We start from the raw sequence: 27,098 nt of genomic DNA, 5'->3' as shown, positions 1-27,098 counted from the left end.
TTTAATGACGCTGTTTGCCTTGGCTTCCCCTGCACCTGGACACTCAACACCATCACCCCCATCCACAAGGCAGGGGATCCCAGGGACCCGAGTAACTACAAGACTATCATGATTGGACATGTGATGTCCAAGATCTATGCAGCTGTATTGGGTGCATTGGTCAGCCTGTTCGCAAAGATGAGAGGGTTGAGAGCAGAGGGTTAGGCCGGTTTCAGGCGAGACCATGGGACTATGGATCACATACTCACACTTAGGAGTGTCATTGAGGAGGCCAGATCACAGAAGGAGAGGGTATATTGTTGCTTCGTGAAAATCATCTGGGCAGTCGTGGCACTGTATGAGAGAGTCTCAGGCCGAGTTCGGACAGGCGCAGGTTGGACAGATGAGATCCTGAGTACCATAGGGGTCAAACAGGGTTGTCCCTTATCACCGACCCTGTTTGGCCTCTACATCGATGAGCTTGAGACTTTCATGGGGGCATTCGTAGGGACCGGGTACTCACTTGCCGGGATCATCATCAGGATTCTTCTTTATGCAGATGACGTGGCACTCTTGTTGTCCACACCCGAGGGGCTCCAGCGACACCTGGATGCACTACAAGCCTTTTGTTTATCCCATGATTTGGAGCATAGTAGGCTGGGCAGACACAATAGAAAGTGCTCCTCTGTCTCAACCACCCCCATCGTGCACAACCTGCAAGTCCGCTACTCTCTGGGTATGCGTGCAGCTCTCCCTGTTCTCGATCCTCAGCTGGTGGGATGAGACCCGCATCTGCTCGATGGCAATCCTTAGTGCGTGTGAGACTCCTCTGTCCTTGAGATACTAGCCCATCCTCCGATACTCTTAGAAAGTGATCATAGTGCGAGATGTGTGGAGCTGGAGGAGATCTAACCATATGATGCAGTTAATCTCATCCCGTGGGATCAACTCGGGCGGTGCATCCACGCTATATTGAAATGGGGGAAGCCAATCCATGTGAATGCCGTGACTGGCAAACCATGCGGTGATGTGTGCAAACCATGCTATAGCTACCCCACTCTCTGCTAGTCGTATGGAGGACTCTAGTGCCAGCCTCGGAAGTCTCTCGTGAGGTAGGTCCTAAACTCTGTGGAGGAAAGTCATTGTCTGAAAAATGGCATGAACCTAGAGGGGGGTCATGGCAAACTCTGCCTGTACCATCTGATGGGGGACCGAGGGCTTAGAATCATCCTAGAGCCCATAATCACTTGTAGCCGCTCAAATCTCCTCTATTTTGCTGCTGAAATATCACACCCCCAAAAAGGTGCCACATACATGGCAGTCGGCCTCACTAGAGTGTCGAAAAACCAACACTTCATCGATGGATCTTGGAAGTGCGCCTGGAAGCACTGTTGCTCTAGTTAGACCAAAGCACTCGTGAAAACTGGCCCTATGAAAACTGCACCCAAATATGTGTATGATTGCACAATCTCCACTGGCTGACTCTGGTATGTAAAGCTATGTTGGTGGAGCACTGTGTAAGAGGTGTTGAAGATCATGACCTTGGTCTTCCCAAGGTTAATCATTAGGTCTCTCTCTCTGTAGAACACCTCTAGGGCATCTAGATGTCTCTGTAGTCCCTCTGCCGAGGATGACAGGAGGACTATGTCATCCGCACATAGTAGAATCTGTATCAAGTGTGATAGTCGTGCTCCCTCGCCGTTGAAAGATGTAATCTCATCAATGTAGAGCTCGAAGAGAGTCGGTGAGAGAGGGCATCCCTGCTTTACTCCGATCGTACTCTCAACCCAGTCTGATAGGCCTCCTGGGACACGAACTCTCCCTCTGACGGACTCGTATAGGCTCACCACTCCCCAGATCAGAACAAGCGTAGACTTTTTGGCGTGTCTCGACCTCGACTCCTCAATGATAGTCCTCATGGTAAAGATGTGGTCTAGAGTGGAGTGCTGTCTTCGGAAACCTGCCTGCCCTAGAGCACACTGCCCATGTGCCTCTGTATGGTTGCTGATCTCCCTCTCCAGTAGCGATCCATAGATCTTGGCCAGCGTGTGGCCAATCATGAGAGTGCGATAGTTTCCAGTATCCATGGGGTCACCTGCCTAGTGTATCGGTACTATGGTGGTGGTACTCCATGAGGGTGGGAAGCCGTGACATGGCGTGGTTAAACATTTGTGCTATTACCGGACCCAAAACCTCCTATCCATGATCCAAATGCTCAATCCGTAGCCCCTCATGGTCCTGTGCTCTCCGGTTATGAAGCCGGTCGAGTGCAACCCGCACATTTTGTGCAGTGAACAAGTGGCAAGTGGTGGGCTTGGGCATAGTGGACATATCAGGTGGTGCCTGCATCGGGACATCATAAAGAGAGCATGCATAAGTGTGCCAAACACCTGGGTTTGTGATGGGTATAGGTGGCTTCCCCTCAGATAGAAGCCCCCAACCAATGGTGGGATCCCCCCCTCGAAAAGAACTGATCACCTCGTCCATTCTGCGGGTGAGGAAGGCCCGCCTATGATGTGTCAGTTGGCCTGAGATCCGCTGTGCCTCGGGTGTTGTCAATTGGCCAAGGGCTCACTCATGTGTGAGGTGAGCTCTCATCTCTCTGCACACTTATCGTCATATGAAGGATTTTGTGGCATCTTACCTAGTGAAGCACGTGCAGATCGAGTCGTGGGGAAAGACCTAATGGCTGCGTCCATGACTACTATGACAAGGGTGTTTGAGGTGTGGGCGAGGTCTACAACATCTCCAAGTAGTAGGGCTGGAAGTCCCTTCGCTAGGTTGCTCACATAGATGGGGTCTAGGGCACGATCTCAGTGAACTTGTACATGAGTGGGCGTGGGGGGATCCCTCCTTGTGACTGGCATAGTGGTAGAGATACAAAAGGCTAAGTACGAGTGATCAGCACCGAGTGGGGGAGGGGGCACAATAGAGTTGTATATTTGTGAGGTAAAGGCCAAAGGATCCAATAGGTAGTCCACTGTGCTTGTCCTTCCGCCATGTGGGAAACAAGTGAGACCACCGGATGATGGCCATCTCTGTAGACCATTGTAAATGATCAGATCATGAACAGCCCCTAGCTCAAGTAGATGTCGTCCACCTGTGGTGCATCTGCAGAGTGTCTCACTATCCCGAGCTCAGTTGCATCTAGTTCTGGTAACTATGAGGGAATCCGATGCAAAGTCCAGTAGGCCCACCTGCATGTTCCCTGTGCATGCATTGAAGTCACCAAGAAGGAGGATGTCCCCCTGCCTGGAGAATTCAATGATATCATCCTGAATCGACTCATACGGGCTGTGCCCTTCTGTGGTGACCTCACATGCATAGGATGAAGTATCTGGGGGGAAATAACACACTGCTATGAGAATCGGTCGTGCGTCTGGTAGCTGGACTCATATCCACATGTGTCGCGCATGCTTCTCTCTTCGTGCCACTGATATGAGAGGTCTCATGTGTGATTTAAAGAGGATAGCCACTCCCTTTGAACCCTGCACACCAGTGTCTCTCCTCGTCTCCTTCCTATGAGATGACTCCCATGTATATCTTGTCACAGTGGGCAGTCCTCTCTCGGGGCTCTCATGTGTCTCAGTATAGAAGACCATGTCTATGTCAGTGTGCGTCTCCGAGAAACCACCCGGATCAGACCAGAGTGTGCCATTGCAATTCCACACTGCAATTCTCAGTCCACTTTGTGTCCCCTTGGCCCGACACCGTCATAATTCACCCTCTTCTTTCTCTTCCTTTTCTTCTGGTCTCCCCAAGTCCTGATCTCCTCTCTCTCGGATGATCACCCTACCATCTCTGTATGCAGCCCATTTCCCTGCTTCTCTCGCTGCCATGACGTGTACCATACCTTCCCTCTGGTGTTCCTATTGTAGGAGGGTGAGGTCATCGTCCAGGTAGATCCGGGTTCCTTTCAAGGTCACCCTTGTGCTCATGAGGGTCTTCCTATCCATGGCTATTCGAAGCTTCATCACAAGTGGCTTTGTGGGTGCATTAGGCTTGCCAGCTCTCCAAGCTGTCTCGCATGTCAGGTTCACATCCATTTTGGTGAACAAAGCATTTGAGTGTCTCCTACCGTGAGACCTCGGACTAAGACATTTAGGGATTTACTGTTTCTCCTTTTATCCTCCTCTAGAGCATCTGAAATGAACTCTTTCTTGGGAACAGGAGTACCTTTCTTGACCACATCGCTCCATTCCAAGATTGCAGCCTCTCCTTTCTTGATTTTCTGGGTGAATTCAGCATGTTTACCCTTCATAGTGTCTTGCAAGAATGCCAAGTCTTTTCTGAGTTTTTCATTCTCAGATTTCAGTTCATCTATGATCTTGCATCCTTCTTCTGAAGTTCCATTTGCCCCCTTTCTTCATTTGTTCCCTAATGATGTTCAGCTCCTCGTGTAGGGATGGCTGAAGCTCCCCTTCATCTCCGTGTGTATTTGCCTTCAAATTTACATTCTCGTCTTGGAGACTAATGATCTGAGCTTCCAAGCTAGATGAGGCTGTTCAGGCTGCTCCTGAGCAGTCGCCTAGGTATGCTAGGCTTGCTAGGGGCTGTAGGTAGGCTAGGCGCTGTAGGTAGGCAGGGGCTAGGCTAGGGGGCGCTGTAGTAGGCGGGGGCTAGGCTAGGCTAGGCTAGAGGTGTCGCGGCAGATTTAGGTGCAGACGGAGGCTAGGCTAGAGGTGTCGCGACAGGTAGGGGGGGCTGAGGGGTGGCTAGGGGTTGGCTGAGTGCTGAGGGGTGGCGAGGGAGAGGCGGGGGGTGGCGAGGGAGAGGGAGGGGGAGGTGGCTGATTTTGTCAATTCCAGTTTCTTCTTCTTTTTTGGAGAGAGAGAGAGAGAGAGAGAGAGAGAGAGAGAGAGAGAAATTTTATCAGAGTTTTCGGAAGACCGATGGGTCTATGAGACTGAAAGAAACCTGATACAAATCACAGTAAGGGTGGAGCTACTGAAACGAGCATCATCACCTGTGCTGAACCCTAAGTCTGATCATACATAATCAAATACATCTGGATGTAACAATGAAAAGAAAAGAAAAGGATTGGAGCGGAGCGGAATCCTCCGTATGTCATGTTGCCCTGGCTGGTGCATAGCTGGTGACGGGACGTTGGCGCCTGTCAAGGTGTGTCGTGCATCTCGGTCTCCTGGACGAGGCTCGACACAAGACCAAAGCCACCGTGGCTCCCATGGGACGTATCCCGGGTCTAAACAATGACGGGAGGTCCCTCAGAGTAATCTGTGTCCCCCTCGTGTCTCGTGTGTCGTGCTGCGATCTCAGGTCGGGGTCTTTGTCACGTCTGCGGCTAGAGATTGGACGATCAATGTCACTCAATGGGAGGAACTCTGTGATCCTACTCTGAGAGGTGTCTGATGATGTGGCCGAGCCTTGTCGCCTGTCTTTGTGTCGGACCCCCTCGTGAATGAAGGCCGTGAGGCATCTTTGATCTGGGTAGGCGAGGAATCTGGAAAGGAGCCCGGAGCCGTCTCTGAAGAGGCAGTGGTAGCGACCTCGGATCTTGTAGTACACTGGGCACCTAAAAATAAAATGCTCCTCCGACTCAACCTCGTGACAGTTGCACAATATGCATAAGCGATGCTCCCTAGGAATCCCCTCTGCTCTGCCGCTCTCTATGTGGAGGCGGTGTGATGATACTCGAAATTGTCCGATGGAGATCCGTAGTGAGTGAGGCATATGAAGCTCAGTGTACTTCGGTGGTGTGATGAATCCCTCCTCCGAAATACGAAGACAGTAATCTGTGTAGAAACTCAGCTTCACTGGGAGCTCCCTCGGCTCCAACCAGGTCCTAAAGGTGTGTAGCTGCAGGAGATCCTCTCGAATGACCTGGTTGGGGTGTGGTCCAATCGGGATGGTGGGTGGGAGTACCGGAGGGGCATCTAAACTGTACTGAAAAGAAGGTATCCTATCGATGTGGAACCCTAGTCTCACAAACCATCTGTCAGTCCGTGCATACCAGCATCGATCGTCTCCCTCTGCTGCCAATCTCATGGATGAATCGAGAGCCAACCATGGCAACCTCTGTGTCCCTGATGTGCAGTCCCCATATGATCTAACCCGGTGTAGATATGTGATGGTCTGAAAGGCTGCATTTAGCTGGAGTGGAGAAGCACCAAACTCAGCCTGAATGATGTGATGTGGTACAGACGGTTTCCCCCGGATCATCCATGAGAGCAGGAGGATCTGCAGGCGCTCCACCCGTGTCCACTGTATCTCTGACATGTCAGGCCCCCAACAAGGGCTGCCATACATACCGGCTGGTCGGACCAAGGAGTTGAAGAGAAGAGCCTTGGTCCGAGGGTCCTGGAAGTGAGAGAGAGAGAGAGAGAGAGAGAGAGAGAGAATTAATTCCAATCTTTTGGAAGATTTTGTTTCTTGACTTGGTTGTTTATTTTTGCTTAGTCACCTTCTTCCTTTCTTCTTTATTTCTTGTTTTCTTTCTCTTTTGTTTATTTGATGTATTTTACTAAGCACTGTGTTTGCCCAAGAGATTCAGCGGGTCTTTAGAAACCCAATATAGCTGCTTATGCTTGGGCCCTAATGACGACTTAAGTGTTGCTTTGTTTGCTAAGTATGTCTTACTTTTGTTTTTCATAAAAGTTTTTGATTACCTCTTTTTTTTTTTTTTCTCCTTCTCTTTCATTTTCTCTTTTATTCTGTGTAGATTTTTCGTCTTTAGAACAACAAAAACTCTAAATTTGCATGATTGGATTTATTCTAGTCTTACAAAGGTATATGTGTTGTTGCACGTCCAAGAGAGCTTAGAAATAGGCAACCAGCAGCATGCTTGCTAAAGATCTGGAACAGGTTGACCAACAACCAAAAAGTGCTGCAGAAGGGGCCCTATCTTTTAGCTTAGGCGGCCCACTGAGGAACAGCTCCAAGAGTGCTCAAGATCCCTTAAAGAGGGCGGCCAGTTCAAAACAGAGTTGTAGTAGCCAATTTTTCGTGATGAAATTGGAGTTTTTCACGATAGAAAATATACCCAAGGGTGCGGGAGGTGGGAGGTGAAGGGGAAGGTAAGGTGGAAGAAGTGCAACTGGGAGAGAGTGAGAGAGTGAGAAGACTCCAAACATGCGGGTGTGAAGTGATGAGCCACACCACAAACTCTTAAGTTTTATTAGGATTAGGTTTTTACCCTATGACTGTCTTAAGACAGTCATAGGTGTCATATCTTTAATAAAGGGGTGGCAATGTGCCTTTACCCCAACAACCTCCCACCTAAAGGCCAATGTGCCTAAAGGGGAGAAAAGAATAAAAATTACAGCAATATACAGTTACTGTATACAAGACCATAAAATAAGAATGGTCTCATCCTAATCCCATGATGTGGCGGCAATGTGCAAACCGCTCTGTAGACAAGCTCTTAGTGAGCAAATCTGCAGGATTATCATCAGTATGCACTTTCACAAGCTCAAGTCGCTTGTCTTCCAGTACCTCCCTGATGAAATGATATTTCACATCTATGTGCTTGGTCTTTTGATGAAAGACCGGATTCTTTGCCAACATGATAGCACTCTGACTATCACAATGCAAAACTGGCATATCTCCTGTAATGCCTAAATCTCCCACCAGCCGAGTAAGCCATATTGCTTCCTTGCAAGCCTCAGTGGCTGCAACATATTCAGCTTCAGTAGTTGACAATGCAACGCATTTCTGCAACCGAGACACCCATGGTATAGCACCTCCTGCAAATGTGAAAATATAACCGGTAGTAGACTTCCGGTTATCTACATTCCCTGCATAGTCTGAATCTGTAAAACCATGCACCAATGCTTCTTGCCTACCATAGCATATGCACAAGTCTTTGGTACCTTTGAGATACCTCAAAACACCTTTCACTGCTTCCCAGTGCCGCTTGCCTGGATTTGCCATATACCTGCTGATGACTCCCACCGCAAAAGCAATATCCGGACGAGTGGCAACCATGGCATACATCAAAGAACCAACTGCAGATGCATACGGAACCTTGGCCATCTCAGCCTTATCATCATCTGATCTGGGGCTGTCCTTACTGCTGAGTTTTAAATGAGGAGGCAACGGGGTACTAATAGACTTCCCCCCCTCCATTTTAAACCTCTGCAGTACTTTGTCAATGTACTCCTTCTGTGACAGAAACAAAAGTCCGTTGGACCTGTCACGAATAATCCGCATACCAAGAATATGATTTGCATCACCCAAGTCTTTCATGTCAAAAGACTTATGCAGTTGCTTCTTCAAAGCACTAATCTCCTGCTGAGATTTGCTGGCAATCAGCATGTCATCCACATACAGAATGAGGAGCATCAAACTGCCATCCTTTGCCCGTTTGGTGTACAAGCAGTGATCGGTCTCACACCTATGATACCCTTGGGATTGCATGAAGGCATCAAACTTCTTGTACCATTCCCTTGGTGCCTGCTTGAGTCCATACAAGCTCCTTTTGAGCTTACACACAAGCTGCTCTTTCCCTTTAACAGCATATCCCTCTGGCTGACTCATGTAGATCTCATCATGGAGATCTCCGTGAAGAAAAGCAGTCTTCACATCCATCTGACATAAATCCATGTCCTCATGAGCAACAAGAGCTAACACTGCTCTCAAAGTAGTCATCTTGACTACAGGGGAAAAGATCTCATCAAAGTCAATGCCCTTCTCCTGCTTAAATCCCTTGGCAACCAATCTGGCCTTATACCTCGGTAAAGCATTTGAATCCACTTTGACTTTGTAAACCCACTTGCATGGCAAAACCTTTCTGCCTGCAGGTAGCTGCACCAAGTCCCATGTATCATTTTGAAGTAGGGAGTCCATTTCTGATTGCATGGCTTTCTCCCACTTCTTTTTCTCTGTTCTTCCCATAGCTTCCTTGAAGCTGGAAGGCTCACCACAATCTGTCAGCATGATAAAATCAGCCACATTATTGGCTCCTGGAACAAACCTGGCAGGAGGCCGTTGTACACGGGTGCTCCTCCTAACAAAATGTTCCGGATTAGGCTGCTGTCCAGCCTGTTCGTCATGCATGACAGGTGGCTGTACCACCATATCTGGCTGTTCTACAGCCCCATCTGCTGGCATATCCAGTGGTGCATTATTGGCAAAATTATCTGGCTGATTTTCAGCCTGTATACCCTCTTGAACAGGGTTATCTGCAGCAGCCTGCTGCTGCATATAAATGGGCATTCTTTGCTGTCCAACATCATCATAAATAACCCTCCTGTATTCCACAGGTTGCACGGGTTCCTTGTGTACACTATCCTCTTTAAAGATGACATCATTGCTGCGTATAATCTTTCGTTTAACGGGATCCCATAATCTGTACCCCATTTCACCTTCGTCACCATAACCCATGAAGATGCATCTGAAAGACTTTGGCTCCAGTTTGGTGCGCAGTTCTTTGCGTATATAAGCAAAGCACTCGCAGCCAAACACACGTAAGTGCTTATATGAAGGTGGCTTGCCAGACCACACCTCCTCTGGCACTTTCAACTCCAAAGCCTTGTTTGGCGACCTGTTAATAATGTGAACTGCTGTTTGCACGGCTTCTGCCCAAAAGCCATGGGGTAATGCAGCATAAGACAACATACATCGAACCTTCTCCTGAATAGTTCGATTCATCCGCTCACTTACACCATTTTGAGATGCATTATGAGGGGCTGTGAGTTCCTGTTTAATGCCCTTAGCTTCACAAAACTGTACAAAAGCATGTGACACATACTCACCCCCATTATCGGATCTGAGGCATTTCAGCCTGCGACCTGTCCGATTCTCAACTTGAGCGACAAACTTCTTGAAAGCATCTAAGGCATCGCTCTTATGCTTCAAGAAATAGACCCACACTTTGCGTGTGGCATCATCAATAAAAGTAATGAAATACTTTGCACCCCCTAGTGATAGCTGTGGCATCTCACACAAATCAGTGTGCACTAGATCAAGCGGTGCTCTATTTTGGGGAGTTCTCCTCTTATGAGGAGTCATAGAATGCTTGCCAAATATGCAATGATCACAAGTAGGCAAATCTGAAAATGAAAGAGACGGCAGATAACCCAAACGTGACAGTTCTTGCATTCCTTTAACAGACATGTGTCCCAACCGGCTATGCCACAATGAAACCTTTGGCAGCTCGGTTATGGCAACAACATGATTACCCACACTGGAAACATAAAGAGGGTACAAGGTATCACTCTTATAACCCTCAGCCACTACAACCTGGCCATCAGTAATCACCCATTTGGAATCCCCAAATGTGGTGTGGTAACCACTGTCATCCAACAAGCCAGTGCTAATCAGATTTTTCTTGATTTGCGGCACATGGCGGACACCATCAAGCATAAATATGTGTCCATCAGGGAATACTATCTGTATACTGCCAATCCCTACAATCTGACATGCATAGTTGTTCCCAAGATGAACAACTCCATGAGTACCTGTGTAGGAAGTAAACCACTCCCTATGAGGAGTAACATGAAAAGAAGCACCTGAATCCAAGAGCCAGGTGTGCATGTCATGGCCATCAATAACCAAAGTATGTGTAATTACAGCAGAAGAGCATAAAACATCATGTCTGTCACCGTCACTATCCTCTGCTGCAACATTCACTGCATCCAAGTCATCCACCTTGGCCTTGCCTTTGCCTTTGCTTCCACTGCCTGCATCCTTTGTTTCAGCCTTCTTGGCTTTCTGATCCCGTATGAACTTGAAGCACTTAGACTTCACATGTCCCTTCTTGCCACTATAAAAGCATTCAATATCCTTTTTGCCACGGGACTGACTGCGGGATTTGGACTTACTAGCAGATCTCCCCTTCTGCTGAGTCCTGCCTCTATCCTGTACCTGCAAAGCATTTGAAGACTTGCTGCCCATATTATTTTTCCTGCTCATCTCCTCCATAAGGAGAGAGCTCTCCACATCAGCATACATAAGAATGACATTTGAATTTGACAGGGTGGTCTTGAAAGTGTCCCAACTCTCAGGGAGGGTACACAACAAGAAGGTAGCCTTGAACTCCTCATCAAGATTCAAACCCTGTGCAATCAGCTGTGTAAAGATGGCATTGAACTCACTCAAGTGTGAGGTCATAGTTGTACCTTCCTTCATGCGAAGATCAACCAGCTTCTTCAACCAATAAACCTTACTGGCTGAACTCTTTTGGGCATACAACTCTGCTAGCCTCTGCCATAGGCCATAAGAGGTCTTTTCAGCCTGAACATTGAACACAAGAGTATCAGAAATAGTAAGCATGATAGCTGCCCTTGCGGACAAATCAAGCTCTTCCCATTCATCATCTGCCATGTCAGATGGCTTGACACCCTTCACCCTTATGGGCTTAGAAATCTTCTTTAACAGAAGTACATTCAAACACTGTTCTGCCCATAATGCATAATTGTGTGCTCCTTCCAATTTCTTTATGTTCAGAATTGATGATTCACTTCCCCCTGATGCCATATCAGATAAGGAAAGTACCTGACTCCCTGTAAGTCAAAAAAGACTGAATAAAATTCTGATTTCTGAGAAAAAACCTGCTCTATCAAGAGCCAGGAGCACTCACAATAGTGCTGTTTTTTACTGTAAAAAAAAAATCTGCAGCAAAACAGAAAATTCCCTCCAATTACTGTACCTTCTGACACACTGTACCGTGCTCAAATAGGCATAAAACAGTAACTTCAGAATGCTGCAGCTGTTCCACAAGCGCTTTAACAGTGCATCATCAGCTGACAAAGCACAAAACACTGCTGTAAACACTGCTGTCCTGATCACTTCTCCCACCTCAGATGAGGTATTGCACTGATTTAATATGCATAAACCACTTGGCATACACTGTTTTGTTTACTGAAAAAAAAAATAGCTCCAGACACTTCAGCCTGTCACAAAACCTGCAACAGAAAATGGGATAAATCCCAAGCAATCACCCTTCTGCCAAGGGGATAAAAGGCATCTAAAGATCTCTGACAGTAACCCAAGTGCTCTCAAGCAAAATCTGGGCAAAAGCCCCTTGATTTGACACCTGTACCAAGTGAAAAACAACCTCAACAATGAGGGATAAGGCATACAATGTGCAAATCTCTCTGACAAAATCAACTAACAGTGTAATGCATATACTGCCCTGTGTAGAAGTGACATACACAGATCCCAACGTACAAACACTCAATGAGGAACCTTTGAGCACTGTCAACGATGGACAGTTAGGGACCGAGTAAACTCGATGCGCCCTGGCCAAGCGTGGCTCAACTGAGGTTCTCTGAGTGTTGCACAAGAAATGTGACCTGCAAGAAAATGTCACCTCCACACTGTGGAAATCGAGACAAATGTGTGCACTCTGGCACCACACTACCTCAAGGCATACAAAGCATCAACTGCCGGGCAAAAGCCCTATGATCTGCTCACCCGTAAACTGAGATTTAAACCCAATAAAAGCATATATCCTCTGTCCAATGCATAAATTCCGATATCTGTGCACAAGTCCTCCTCCAAACAGGAGGGAAATAAAAGAAAAGTACTTGCTGTACTTCACGCAATACAATGCACCTCAGGAAAATTCCAAATCTCCTCGCTGTACCTGTTGTACTTTTCTCAAAATTTGAGATTTTCTTCTTCTTCCTCCTCGAATGCTTCCTAGGCTTGTGTGCCTAGATGCCTGACGCTGCTCCCAATGAAAAAACACCTCCCTGTCGCAGTTCGTACGGCGGTCCGTACGGTACGGTCGACAGTACGGTGTCCATACGGTTGTATGGACGGTCGTACGTCCGTACACAACTGTACGGCTGCCTGCGCGCTGCCTGCGCCCACGCGTTGCCTGCGTTGCCCTGCGCTGCTGCCTGCGCTACCTCTCGTCGCCCCACGTTGCTGTCCCGCGCCGCCCTGCCCTGCTCACAGACCCGCTGCAACCCGTGCGCGTTGCCCTGCTCACCCGCGTGGATTGCCGGTGCGCTGCCTCGATCTGCTGCCCGGGCTGAGGATAGGTAGAGGTAGAGGGGGAAGAGAGAAGAGAGGCTGGCTCTGATACCAGTTGAAGGGGAAGGTAAGGTGGAAGAAGTGCAACTGGGAGAGAGTGAGAGTGAGAAGACTCCAAACATGCGGGTGTGAAGTGATGAGCCACACCACAAACTCTTAAGTTTTATTAGGATTAGATTTTTACCCTATGACTGTCTTAAGACAGTCATAGGTGTCATATCTTTAATAAAGGGGTGGCAATGTGCCTTTACCCCAACAGGAGGAAGTGCGTGGGAGCAAGGGGAAGACTACTCTGATACCAGATGCAAGAGTTTGGAGATTCAGAAAGCTAAAAAACGTGGAGCTGAATTGAATTGAGATTGCAAGAACGATATACAAGAGGGCCATCAACATGATAAAACCCTAAAGTCTAGGGTGAGCTTAGGGTGAGTCAACATTGATTGTAGTACTAACTCAACCATTGCTTGTGGTTAGGCCCTAGGGGGGGAACCTTAGAAGGAAATAATGTCCCTAGCCCTCCTAATCATACAATTTTTAAGGCAGTGGCCAAAACTTGGCCCACTCCCTTAAATCGTGCAATATTTCCAACAAATACGCCTTTGGCACATATTGTAAGAGAGGGACTTTAAAGCACATACACCTCCAAAGTAGAGCTCAAGGGCGTTTTTCAAACCTTGGTTTTCTCAAGAGGAGTGTATGTAGGTTTATTTGGAAGGGGAAGGCTACATGTAGAAAGGTGAATGAATGGTACAATGTAGCTGCGTTAGCATAAATTTGAAGGTAGTCCATTGGATGATTGGAAAGAATCGTTTGATTACAAGTTGGAACCCTAAAGTAGATTTGTTTTACTTGCTGCCTTCCAGAGATCCCTTTTGCGTAATTTCTAGCATTTTCTTGAAATCATCTTTGGAACGTCAAACAAGTAGAAAAATTGGACTGGTGAAATATCATGCAAAATAAAACTCTATGCTAGTACTCAATGCACCTCGTGTATGATTAAGCATATATATGTCATTAGTCTATTGCATGCTTGTGAGTGCATTCTCATAATTCAATTGTGCGTTCTCATAGTCCCATAATGTTTTTCCCTTAGTTTTTGGGGGATGTCTTCTTTATTTGTGGTGCTATGATGTTAAGCTTCAGTCAGGTTTGGAATTACCAAGTTAGTCTGATGAAAGCTAAATTGCAGGCAGAGAGATGGCATAAACAGCTACCACACATCATTGGGACAGAGGATTTTATGAGGGATAACAGCTGCGGACTTGCAGGTTGTATTCTTAAAGCCTTTATGTAAGCAGTTCAATTCATTTTTCCTTTTCTGTTTGTCATGATCATTGTTGCGCTTATATTTTTATTTTGACTGCTTACAATTTAGCTGGTTGGACTTGTCCAGAAGACAGGAGCACTAGCATGGAAGCTTTTGACTTTGAAAGTGATGCTGAGAGAGAGGGAGCTATTATGGCTGCCAAAATGGCAGATAGTGGAATTATACCTGAAGGGGAGTTGTCTGGTAGTGAATCTGACGTCTCAGATGACCAGGTGGTTGATAATTTCCTTATAATTTCATGATAGTGATGTGCGAAGTCATGAAATATCTGTTATGTTTTGGATTGGTAAACTCATGTTGTAAACTTTGCTAAGAAGAAAATTTTTCACATAACAGGCAGGAAACTTCGAGCCTGCTGTTTCAGCTGCCCTGAACTTCAAAGCCATGCTTGAGGCTGCTCTCAGGAGCCCTTACATACCTTGTCAGTTATCATCATCTTGTTTCAATCCTGTCTCACCACTTCTCGGGTCAACATATGAAACATATTAGAAAACATGTGGAGTGATGCATTGATATACAGTCATCGGAGTGCTTCAATTCAATGCAGTTTGACAAGATACCTTTGGCCTGCCTTGTGACAGACAACGATGACAGTTTGCCAAGTTACAACAGCTCAGTGGAACACTTTATTACTTCCACTGCCACTGCATCAAACCACTTTACTAGGTAGAGACTGATATATTATGTTTGTGTTCTTTGCTTCCTGGTTTACAGTTGAATATAAACTTTTATTGTGGTTCTGGGAATTGGAAGTTAGTGTGATTAAGCCTTCTGTGACGAAATTGTACTTGATTGTCATGCTATGGACCTAAAAAACGCTTAAAGTCTCTTGGCTGAAGTTTCATGGCAGGAATATATCGGAGGAGGGTCATACGACTGTGCAGTCTGATCTCGAACCTCAATTTCCAATTGGGCTTACTCAGGATTTCACCATTATTGAGAAGGATTCTAAGGTTATTACTCTTAAAAGCTGAATACCACACCCCATTTATTTCAAGGTCCAGTTTGTTGTAAACCTTAAGGCAGTTGAGTTTTCATATGATGTTTTAGTTTGCTGAGGTGTATTGTGTGTTTGTAATTCGTGTGTGGAAAGCTAGGTGGCTGTATTAGCAGTTTGCTGCAAATGTGCTCACTCAGGCATTTAATTTGTAATGATGTGATTAGTGCATGATTCAATTTAGTCATTAAAATAAACTTGCAAGTGAATAATTACCATTTAGATTATGCCTCAGTTGCAAGTCTGGGTGGACTCAAGCATATTTAGGTCCATTGGTATCATCTACCTGATGTTTGGTGCAAGTGAAAGTGGAAATGAAAATACATATATATGAGTTGCTTGCGAAGCCCAAGGAAGTAGCTGACCTGCATGTTATTCAAATACATTATGGTTGTGATAAGACCGGAGAACTATGGAGTAAAGGGATTCTCGTAGGTAAATAATTTGGATGTGGAGCCTTTCTCTCGTCACATAAGTTGGCAGTTGAGATGATTTGTGTTCAAGTGATCCATGTGTACATTTTCTCAAAAAGTAACAAATGAGCTACTTTTTCCACGAATGGAACATGAGAGACAAAGCCTCCCTTGGTTGGATTGGAGTGAGTGACAGCTCAAGCTGCATGCATAGAGAGCTGGGAGCCTTTGATCCATCGTGTTGAGATCACAATCTCCCCATGGTATCCTTCTCTAGGAAACTAGATGTTGTCCAGGATGCTCTGCTCCTTGAAAAACCATATCTGAGTGTCATATGTAAAGTCAAGGAGGAGCCACAGAAGTAGACTGACAACCTTAGCTAAACCGTGTAGGCTATGTCTAGTCAGGGTAACACCATTGTTGAAGGTTGGCTCCTCCCCCTCTTTTGGGGATGAGGACTGCGTAGGTAGCAATCTGGGCTGCATGACACTGGTCCAAGTTGTGTGGAGGTCTTCTCGACCTATGAGAGTCCACCACAATGCAGCGTATCCTTTTACCACACGAATGAAGCATATGCACCATGAAGCACTTTTTAACAGGTGCATGGCGAGGAATGTACGGAGGTTGGTGTGAAGAAATTTAAGAGAAAATACCACAAATCCATGGTCTTTAGCAAGCTTCATCTGTAGGGTGCCCATATGCACTACATCTTCTAGTTGACATGTAGGGGCAAGACATCACACACTTTGTCTCAGCTAGAGGACTGTAGCAAACTTTGATACTCTACAGGTTAAGAAAATGCATCTATCAACATTGTACCCTACCCACAAAGCTCTTGAATTTTAACCTTTTTCGCCAGTACAATTCCTACTTTATCCTGACACCATCTAAACATTTCAATGAGACCTTGAATATGTCATTTGTTCAAAACTTTCTAATATACCTTGAGACATCTAAGCTCCTCTTTTTGGCCTCTTATCAATCTTTTGTCAAGATGGCATCCCTATCTGACAAGCATCAACTTTACCCAATGATAACCAAATGAAACCATTGTGTATTTCATACCACCATTGAGAAATAGGGTAAAACCCTAGTTTCAGAGACCACTGAAAGCAATTTATCTCTTACAATAGCGTCTTGTCTCTACGATGGACCATTTTTCAAATTTTTGAAACATCAAAACCTTCCACATGCAGTTCAACTCGTGCTGGAATTGCACCCTGATCTTGTCCATGACATGGGGCATAGCCTCTCTTTCTGAAGCTTGGCAACCTAGCTTCTACAAAGGCAAGCCTACCTTTTATGCCACAGCCTCTCTTTCTGAAGCTTGGCAACCTAGCTTCTACAAAGGCAAGCCTACCTTTTATGCCACAGTAGGATTCTAAATCCACCAAAAATCTTTGCACTGATTTGCCGTGAACTCAGTTTATTGCAGACTAAGTCTACCATTATTGGCTTTAATGTCTTGAGCTTTATTGGAGGAACTCTTTCTGAGGGTGACAGAACCTCTTCCTTCAGTTTCAGCAGTTAAAATTTGTACTTTTTACTTCTGAATTCAAGAAATTATCATGTTGTTACAGTCTAGTCGGCATGTAGCATGACCTTGGATGGATCGGTGGACATTAAGTCCTTGCAAAGACAACCAATGTATATAAATGTAAAGGTGTGATTTGTCGTGAATGTATTTTTCCAAAGTGTTGTCAAGGGCCTAATAGTAAAGTTCTTCGATGTGGGGTTTGAGATGAGTAGGTGGTTCAATAGACTGATGTGCATATGCTTGATGCTGGGAAAAGTTCCTTGCAAGTAGCCAGGACCTATCAAGCTCAGGGTAGGGCTTTCATTGAGCGGGTGAGCTCCCCCTCCGTCCGTGGCGGCCTGACTGCCCGTTGCTCCTTTCCGCCTTGCCGCCTCTCCTCCTCGTCGCCCTTCCACCCCCGCTCCGGCCTTCCTTCTCTCGGCCATCTCGTTGCTCCTCCGCCCCTCGCTGCTCCTTCCGCCCCTCGCTGGTCCTCCGCCCCTCCTCCTCCCCGCCATTCCCCCGCCTTCTATCCCTTCCGCCTCCCCCCCCCCCCTCCTCGAGTTTGCGCCTCCCCCTCCATCTTTCCACTCCGCTTCCCCTGCCTCTCCCACCCTCTTCTCCGCCCATCTTTCTCCTCCCCCCGTACCTCCACCCCTTCACTCCTTCCTTCTCTCCTTCTCCTCTCCTTCCCCTTCTACCTTCCCTTCCGCCCTCTCCATCTCTCTCCTCCGCCTCTTCGTCTCGCCTCGCCTCGCCTCACCTCGCCTCGCCTTCGCCTTCCCCTCGAACACCCTTCTTCCTCTCCCCCCTCCCCCTTTTTTCTCTTCTTCCTTCTTGCAGTGGGAGCATCTGTGCTTGTTAAGGTGAAAGAAAATCTTGGTGGTGACCCTTTGTCTGGCCAAAGGGGCTCTATGGCAGCACCCTCGACTCCCACTCCCGTTAAGGTTCTTCTTTCCCCAGCTGACAAGCAACAGGTACAGCACGCAGTTCAGTCCCTTCAGGACAAGACGCTCATGGGCAGAATTGTGAGCCTCACGCCTACACGAAGACAGGGGCGAGAGTGGATCCAGGCGAGCTTGATATTAGAGGGTGATCACATCTAGGAGGTCACCATCTATGGAAGAGGCATTTTTCTCATCAAGCTGAGCTCCCTCGACACTGCCTCGACACTCGTAGAGCAGAGCCCCATCCTCCTTGGCCCGCACCTAGTTTATCTCTTTCCTTGGTATCATGGGTTTACAGTGGAGGACATGGACACGACACATCATATTCCCTGTTTTCGGTTATGCTCTGCCTCCCAGGGCTTCCTAAGGAGTATCGAGCCATCCTCCCCTCCATTGGTCGGGCATTTGGCACTGTACTCGAGTCCTCGTCAAAGTCGGCCACCTTAGTTGTAGCAGATGACGGAGTCCCCAAGATCAAATTGGTGGTTGAGTGCCCAGAGTCCGATCCTCCTAGAGACCCTTGAAGGGGGCACACTTCGACAGCGAGTGGAGATTTCTAGGCTACTAGGCCAGTGTCTTCGGTCCAGAGAGATGGGTCACCTCGCTAGAGATTGCCCTCGTGGCCATGGCCGAGCACCTCCCTCCCCTTCCCCGTAGAGTAGGCAGAGCCAGCAGACCAAAGTCCCGTGCTCCCTCAGATAGGAGTAGCAAGATCCCTGGGTGACCCCTTCAGAAGGAGACTGGACGTGGGTTAAAAAGAAAAAGAAACCAAGCAAACAAGCTCGCAAGCGCCGCAGGCAAAGGGCCAAACGCAAAGAGAGAGACACGGTCGGCCGCAAGGCATCTGAGGAGGAGCAGCAGCAACAGCAAGAGCCCTTATGTGGGATTCACCTCCCTTAGCGGAAGGGGCCACCGCCCAGCCAGATGTTCCTCACGTGGTAGAGTTTCAGCGTCCGCATCCACTCTCGCAATAGTAGAGAGCCCCAAGAGTTCTTGATGTGGCGGTGGCGGACGATAGCCAGACAGTGGTTGAGGAGCGGATTGAGAGCTTCGGCGAGCGTGATCAGCAGGGGGAGCCTGAGATCGTCCCCTTTCCCCCCCCTCTAGATCCCTCTCCCCTTTCCCCTCTACTCCCCTCCTCCTCCCCCCCGTTCCCTCGGCCCCCTCCTCCCCCTCGTCCCCCTTGCTGTGATCACTCTCACCGGCGTGATCATGGAACCATGGACCACATTCTCACGCTCATATGTATCATCGAGAAGGCGAGGTCATGGAAGCAGAGGGTTTATTGTTGCTTTGTGGATTTTCGCAAGGCATTTGACACGGTCCTGAGAGCCCGCCTCATACAGCGCCTACAAGACTTGGGTTATGACCAGGAGATCATTTGGGCTGTCATGGCACTTTACGAGAGAGTTTCTGCCAGAGTTCGGGCAGGATCCGGGTGGACAGACGAGATCATGAGTACCATCGGGATCAAACAAGGGTGTCCTTTGTCGCCTACCTTGTTTGGCCTCTACATTGACCAGCTTGAGACAGTGATGCAGACACAGGGGGATGTAGGTTGCTCTCTTGCGGGCACGCTAATCCAGATTTTGCTCTATGCAGATGACGTGGCTCTCTTGTCTTCCTCAGCAGAGGGGCTTCAGAGACATCTAGACGCACTACAGTCCTTTTGTGAGTCTCATGATTTGAAGGTCAACCTGGGTAAAACCAAGGTCATGATCTTTAATACATCTCGACCCATCATGCGTCAGGAGCAGTTCACATTTGCGGGGTCATTTGTTGAGATAGTTTCATCATACACTTACCTTGGGGTTATCTTCTCTGGACTGAAGCTGGGTTATCTTCTCCGGACCGAGCTTCAGTATGAGACCCGCGATCCGGACTGAAGCTGGGTTATCTTCTCCGGACCGAGCTTCAGTATGAGATCCACGATGTAGGCATGCTTGAGTAGAGGGTATGCCTCATTGGCCACACTAGAGAGGCAGTGCTTCCACTCGCACTTTCAGGATCCACGCACCAAGGGGTTGCTTTTTGACTCCTTGGCTCGCCCTGCGGGGATGTACGGCAGTCCTTGTTGGGGGCCAGACTTGTCGGATACAAAGTGGGCCCGTGTGGAGCGGCTACAGGTTCTCATGTTATCACGGATGATTCATCAAGAGCACTATTGGAATCAAACAAGGTTATCCAGTATCCCCAACTCTGTTTGACCTCTACATCGACGATCTTGAGACCTTCGTTCGGAGACTAGGAGGGACAAGCCTCTCTCTCACTCCTTGATTTAGCTGGGACCTCCACGACACTTGGATGTACTACATACTTGGTCTTACTCTCCTCTTCAACTAAGGGCCTCCAGCTTTCATGTTGATTATGCGAGCTTAGATGCCAGAGCATGGAGAAAGAGGATTTATTGTTGCTTTGTGAATTTCTCCAAGGCTTTTGACACAGTACCGAGAGCTCGCTTCATTAGACTCTTTTGTAGGATTTGGGATATAGTCAAGAGATCATTTGGGAAATCATGGCACTTTATGAGAGGGTCCCAGGCAAGGTTTGGATGGCTACAAGGAGCACTATGGGGATCAAACAAGGTTGTTCACTATCACCAACTCTGTTTGGCCTTAACATCGACGAGCTTGAGACCTTCATTCGGACACTAGGAGCTCTCCCGCCTTGATTCAGATTTTCGTTTATGCAGATGATGTGGTCTTACTCTCATCACACCGCCTCCGTATAGAGTGTGGTCAAGCAGAGGGCATACCCAGAGAGGGTCGCATTTGCACCCCGTGCGACTCCCGAGAGATCAAGTCAGAGGAGCATTTCGCTTGATTAGAGGTTGATACTACTGCACAGTTTCTTATCTTACCCAGACTAGAGATGTTGGACAACCTTCATTCATGATGTTGTATGACATAGGGAGAGGTTGCTCAGGGCACGTAGGGGAGATCATGACACACATCTAGACTCCACCCAGAGCATGATCACCGAGTTTTTCCAGCCAGATAGCATAGACCAGTAGGATTGATGGAGACGACGATCTCAAGAACCCGAACCAGAGATAGACACGTCAGACTCGCTGGCGCATTGTGGCACAGATCATGCTAGGGGACCTTGCTTCTATGCTTACTATACCCGATGCATGAGTGACTGTGGTGCTAGTTTGCCATAGGGCTACAGCTAGAAGACGTCAGCAAGTCGTATATGTCGACAGTCACCGGCATCCTATCATAGGGTTTTTGCAATCTCGCACATCGACGCCCCCCTCCTAGAGCTGGCACTCTCATTGGCTTCCACTCAAAGAGTTTTTCCCCTCTACGTACCGACGCCGTTATGGGCAGGGTTATGGATTATGCATCATGGATTTTGGCTATGGATTTTTGTATTAGTCCTAGGTGTTGATGCTCGTTTAGTGACTCCACCGATCAGTTCGTTGTATCTGTTTCTCTTAGTCTCACAGACACTTTTTGGTCTTCTAAAGACTTTCAATCGCTAAGGGCCTCCGGCGACGCTTGGATGCACTACATACTTTTTGTGAGACACGTGCAAGACTCAATCGAGATGGCACAAATAACACGATGAACAAGACACGGTCAGAAGGAACAATGCACATCTGTGGTACCACAAGTGATAGGAATGAGCCACAACTCTTGGAGATCATCCAAGATCCTCTAGACTTTAGTCGAACAGGTCTTCACCCTTACTTGTTCACACGTATGGTCAGCTTCCCTTTCAGCATTGTCTTCACGTACACAGCAACCTCTCCTTAGTGTATGAGCAGTCTCCTGCACAATCCTCTGGCTCTTCTCCTCAAATTCTCGTTCACCTCAAGAAAAAGCGATCAGCAGCTCCTCAAGAACCAACGACAGAAATCCATCGAAAGGGGGGTCAGCTCCGACGTGTGCCTCAAGCAAGCAAAGGCTTTCCCTCACAATCAGCGCACAGGCAGCGTTGATCACCAGCAATGTACAATCAGCGCACTCTTCTTCCTCTAACCTTCAAAGCAAGGCATTTTGATGCATGCCCACACAATTACCACACTGGATGGTAACACAGATATTGACATGACAACATTCCATGCATAGAAGACCATTTACCACACGTAAAAAAACACAAAAAACTTTTACATTTGACATTCAACCACCGACCCCGTCACACATGGGTACATTACTCTGGAGTGCATCCATATTGCATTTTCATCACCTCCCATGGGAAGTTCCTACAAACATTTTATTCATAGTCAAATATTTACATCATATCATCTTTTTTTGGGAAAAGATGTCTTTGGAGCCAGAAAAAACCCCATCACTAGCTAACTATGTGCACCTATGTGTCTCCCCACATTATTCATAGTAGTAGTATTTTATTGCTTTTTTTGGTCTTATCAACGTTCTTTATGTTCAGTTATTTTTGGTCGAACGAAAGTTAAACTCAATTTAGTTACTTTCTCATTTGAAGTATTGTTAAGAAAGGTTCAGTAGCAGTGTATTTGTTAAAGTAAACAAAATGATATACTGGTGATACTCTGTTTTTCTTTTTCTTCTCAGGTTTTAACATCTTTCACTTCCTCTGCCTCTAAAGATAATACCAAGGCCCTTACACCTAGAGATATTGCAGAGCCTCAGGTTCTGTCTCATCGTGCACAGATTCAGCGGGTTATTAACCCTCAAAAATCTGCCCCTCAGAAGGGAAACACGACAAATAGTACTGACAACTTCCTTAAAGTTTTGCCAACGCAAATGATTAGTGGAGGCTTGTTTGATGATGAAAATGAGGAGGATGAACTTTTTGGTTTACAAGCAGTAGTCTCAAATGCTAACATCTGGTCAAGCCCCACTATCCCAGAGGGACTGTTTAGTGATGCAGCGCCAAAGGAGAAGTCTCTATTTAGCAGTAACACTGTCACCAGATCAGAAGCAGTGCAACCTGATGCCAACCTGAACAGTCAAACAAAATCACAAGAGAAGGATGCATCACATACTCTTCCCTTTCCAAAGACGTCTCTTCAGTCAGATGGAACTCCTGTGCTGGGAAGCATGAATTATAATCTCTTGTCATTTGAAGGCTTAACTGCTGGTGGACGTCCTTTCAGAGACAGTTTGCCAGCATTCAAGAAAGATCTGTTTGATGATGATGATGAAGAGGATTACAATGTGGACCTCTTTGGATCAAATAATGGTAAGGAGGATGCCCAAATGTTCAAGGAGAGTCCACGCAGAAATCTTTTCGAGGACTCCAAAGTTAAAGCTGAGATCATGTTTCTACCTTCTCAGGTAGAACAAATATCTGCTGATAGTGATCTTTTTGAAGACAGCAGAGCTGAAATTGACAATGAACCTTCTCAATCTGAACCTAATAGTATGTTGGTAAGAACTATCCAAGACGCAAGCAATACGCCTATGGGCCCATCTAAGGAGGATGCCCAAAGTTTCAAGGAGAGTCTATGCAGCAATCTTTTTGAGGACTCCAAAGTTAAAGCTGAGATCATGTTTCTACCTTCTCAGGTAGAACAAATATCTGCTGATAGTGGTCTTTTTGAAGACAGCAGGGCTGAAATTGACAATGAACCTTCTCAAGCTGAACCTAATAGTACGTTGGTAAAAAATATCGATGGTGCAAGCAATACTCCTATAGGCCCATCTAATGTGGAGCTTAAAGGGGAGAAGGCTGACGGGGAGAAATTTTCGAGCTCATCTCACGACTTTAGGGAAATAAATGCTATTACTGCCTCAGTACCTTTCTCCGCTGATCGAGCAGATAGACCCTTGAGGTCCGCCCTAGTGATGAAGCAGATAAATGATCATCTTTTGGGTAATAGAAAAGTAGAATCAGATGAAGAATCAGATTCATGGTCTGTTGGAAGCGCGGTGACTGATGTGGTTCAGCATGAAAACATTGAAAAAAACAGTGCAGAAGCTTTGCCACCCTCAATGAGGAACCAAATTAATAGAGAACAGATTCACAACGAAGAGTCACAGCAATGGCTTGAAAAGGATACAGGAATGGTTGAACATCTTCCAGGTCAGAAAAAATTAACTGTATCAGAACCTGTTTCTTTGTCAGAAACCAACGAAGTTTTTAGTGGCACATCCCAGCAACTGGATGGATGGAACATAATGAAGGTTGAAAATTCTATTTCAGAAAAAGCAGGACCGCTTGTATCTGACGGTGTTTCCAGTAAGGAGATCATAGGAGAGTTCAAGAACATCTTATCAACCTCATCCAGGTTAGTATTTTATGAGCTACTCATTTGAGAGGCAGCATAGTGAAAATGGAGCAAATTAAATGTGTGGGCATAAGAGAGAAATAGAAGTGAAAATATCTATTACCTAGAAAGCACTATCTCATGGTCAAGTTTCTAACTTTTGCAGGACAATATCGTCACTACAGGAACGTTTGAAACTACAGCCGTCTATGCTTTCTCTTCAACCAGGAGCCTCTGCTTCACTATCGAGTTCGTTTGTGGTTGATGTAGGTGGAGGGGAGAACAAAGGTAACAGATAATGAGTTTGTCTTTTGGCTTCAAATGGTTCTAAGTTGCTTGAAATAAAATACTCGGTCTATTTTGAGATGCCCTGGAATGTTCCTGTGATATATGGTTTTTAGTATGAAACAATTCTGATCAAGGATTGAGTTGAGAAAGAGGGGATCAAGTCTTTACGGAAAAATGGGTACACTGTCAATGGCTGATGTATGTTCCTTGTTTAAATGTACTGCACCTGAGAATTGTAGTCATGGGTCGTCTCTTCTCAAAAACATCTTATTTTGATTCTCTATATTGATATCAGATACAACGCACCTTTATCATGCTACAATGTCTCGACCAAGGGGTTCCTCAAACAGAAGAGCGCCTTCCTCTTCCAGGCAAGGTCCTTTGGGCAGATTGGTTGCCAACACGACAATTGCTTCTGCATTAATCTTGACGGATGTGGAGCAGCTTCTAGATGGCAGTTCTGAAAACCAACATCAGAGTCGGAAAGGGCCACAACTGGAAGCTGTGGTCTCTGACATAAAGGTAATGAAAGTTCAGAAATATCCTTGATCTAATGTAAAACTTAATTGTAGAGAAAAGCAATTGGGATGAAAGTAATTTGTTTGATCATTTCTACCAGAAAACAGATGCTTTTATGCTAGCTTCCTCAACATTTGGTGATGCAAATGGTGCCAGAGACGGTATAATTCCCAATGTGAACAGGGCAGTGACAGCAGAAACAACTCACAAAGACGACACTATGAACCTCAAAAGGTCAGAAGATGAGCTCAATTCAGAAAAATTGGCGAGGAGTCAAAAGCAAGAAACAGAAGATCGAATTATGCCAAACTCCCAAATTGAGAAATCTCAAACCACTTCCTTGACTTCCCTTCTTCTTGGGAATGATGGTGATGAAAATGATGAGGCTGCTTTGTTTGGGCATCTCCAAGGTGGGGCTTCCGTGAGTTTTTCAAATTCTGCATTCTTGACAACAAAGCAGACCAATCGGCTGGCCCTTTTGAATAGTGATGAAGAAAACTCGAAGAATGATATCGTGAAGGGTGCAGCCCCACCTGAAGCATTTCCAGGGACGTTTGGCACTGGCAGCACAGGGCTTTTCGGGAAAAGTATTAGAAAATCCCTTTTTGATGATAACGACGACGATGACGATGACGATCAGTTTGCATAGTCAGTGTTCAGAGGTACTGGAGATTTCATTCAATCCTATAATCTTCAAGGACGTGCATATGTCAACCAACTCCTGTGTTTCCTCTAGAGCAGAGTTATAGCTATAGTGAGGTGACATTGTTTGTCTGCAACAGAGTTATAGGAGGAGAAATACTTGTAGTGATCTGACATGGTTTGTTGAACTATTGAGTCACTTTCACAAGGCTAAAAACAGCAATTCTGGTGCATGAGCATAATGAGTTTGTGCACGTTCCTGATTCATCTATATATAACATTTGTTAGTAAGTTCCTGGGGATTCGGGGAAGAATCTTGAATGGCCAAGACCCACGTTGATGAGGGCCTTCTTTATTTTAGGTTTTATTTGAGATGTAATGGAAGGCCAGCTCTGAAACGATCTATCAGTGATGTGCCAGTGAAATGCTAACACATACGAAGACCAACCTATCTTTGACAACATAGGTTTGATAACATGGTGATACTGAATGAGGGAGACAACATATGTTGTTACCCATAGATTGGACGGGTACACAGTTGGTTCATATCATGCGCCTGGGATAGTAATACCATATGGATGATGTGGCCTACGTCAATGCTCAAGACTGAAAAAGCTATACAGGGAATGTAATGTCATCACTGGACACACAGGGAGGGGTATTTCAGCCCTCTTTTCCATAGTTCAGCTGTAGAGAGGGTTTCATTTGCACGTGTTATTTAATAGCGTATGATCAAGAAGGGGAGCTCCTTTAACGGGACTGGCTTCAACTGTTGATATCAAAGTACAACATTCTTTCTGGTAGAAGCATTTCTGAATTATCTTATGAAGAGAGTTTGTGGAACAAGACCATTTGCCTGGATACATGACTTACAGTCTCTCTCCCTGTGTTGGTTTGTTTTTTCTGATGGGCTAACTTGTCATAATATATAATGTCATGATACTGTATTTTCCAACCTTCCATGAAATTTTCAAATCTGATTATGCAAGTTGAATCTTTTGCATAAGCATTTCAAATTCTGGTTTAATCAAGAAACCAAACTCGGATTCATCTTCTAGGTCAATGATTGAACTATAACACTCCCATTAAGCGCCAGTAAGAATGTGTCATGCTCGTCTTGCATGGTACCAGGTAAGTTCTATCTGCTCTTGATTTTTGTTGGATAGGATTGTTCGTTTGAGTTGGGTCCATGTTCTGCAGGTTTTGGTCCCATGATGGTGCATGCAATGGAGACAAGTATGCTAATGATTTAGTTATGTGTTCATGTTTTTGTTAAACTTCAGTACCATGCCCATTGAGATTGAGGCTTGTTTAAAATTATGTAAATGGGTG

The 27,098-nt window shown here is 46.2% G+C and overlaps 1 protein-coding gene across 3 annotated transcripts in view; it reads left to right on the top strand.

Moving 5' to 3' along the window:
* The window catches only part of LOC147904334 (uncharacterized), a 102,831-nt gene extending 76,118 nt beyond the window's left edge, over window positions 1-26,713 (top strand). Inside the window, exons 5-14 of one of the 3 annotated variants that reach the window (XM_087385975.1) lie at window positions 14,111-14,189; window positions 14,315-14,460; window positions 14,585-14,669; window positions 14,830-14,914; window positions 15,099-15,201; window positions 22,660-24,133; window positions 24,254-24,338; window positions 24,484-24,605; window positions 24,901-25,127; window positions 25,225-26,713. In XM_087385975.1, coding sequence (XP_087242101.1) covers window positions 14,111-14,189; window positions 14,315-14,460; window positions 14,585-14,669; window positions 14,830-14,914; window positions 15,099-15,201; window positions 22,660-24,133; window positions 24,254-24,338; window positions 24,484-24,605; window positions 24,901-25,127; window positions 25,225-25,773 — 2,955 coding nt within the window. In that variant the 3' untranslated portion in view covers window positions 25,774-26,713. Of the gene's footprint in view, window positions 1-14,110; window positions 14,190-14,314; window positions 14,461-14,584; window positions 14,670-14,829; window positions 14,915-15,098; window positions 15,202-22,659; window positions 24,339-24,483; window positions 24,606-24,900; window positions 25,128-25,224 lie in introns of all 3 variants that reach the window. The other 2 variants (XM_087385965.1, XM_087385957.1) reach the window with 2 other exon arrangements.
* The last annotated feature ends 385 nt before the right edge of the window (window positions 26,714-27,098 follow it).

This window comes from Dipteris shenzhenensis, chromosome 2 (assembly GCF_047967505.1).
Source record: "Dipteris shenzhenensis isolate YYH24624 ecotype China chromosome 2, Dip_SZ_1.0, whole genome shotgun sequence".
NCBI classification, from domain to species: domain Eukaryota; kingdom Viridiplantae; phylum Streptophyta; class Polypodiopsida; order Gleicheniales; family Dipteridaceae; genus Dipteris; species Dipteris shenzhenensis.
The sequence above is the reverse complement of the archived record's forward strand: the minus strand, read 5'-3'. Positions and strand labels throughout refer to the sequence as shown.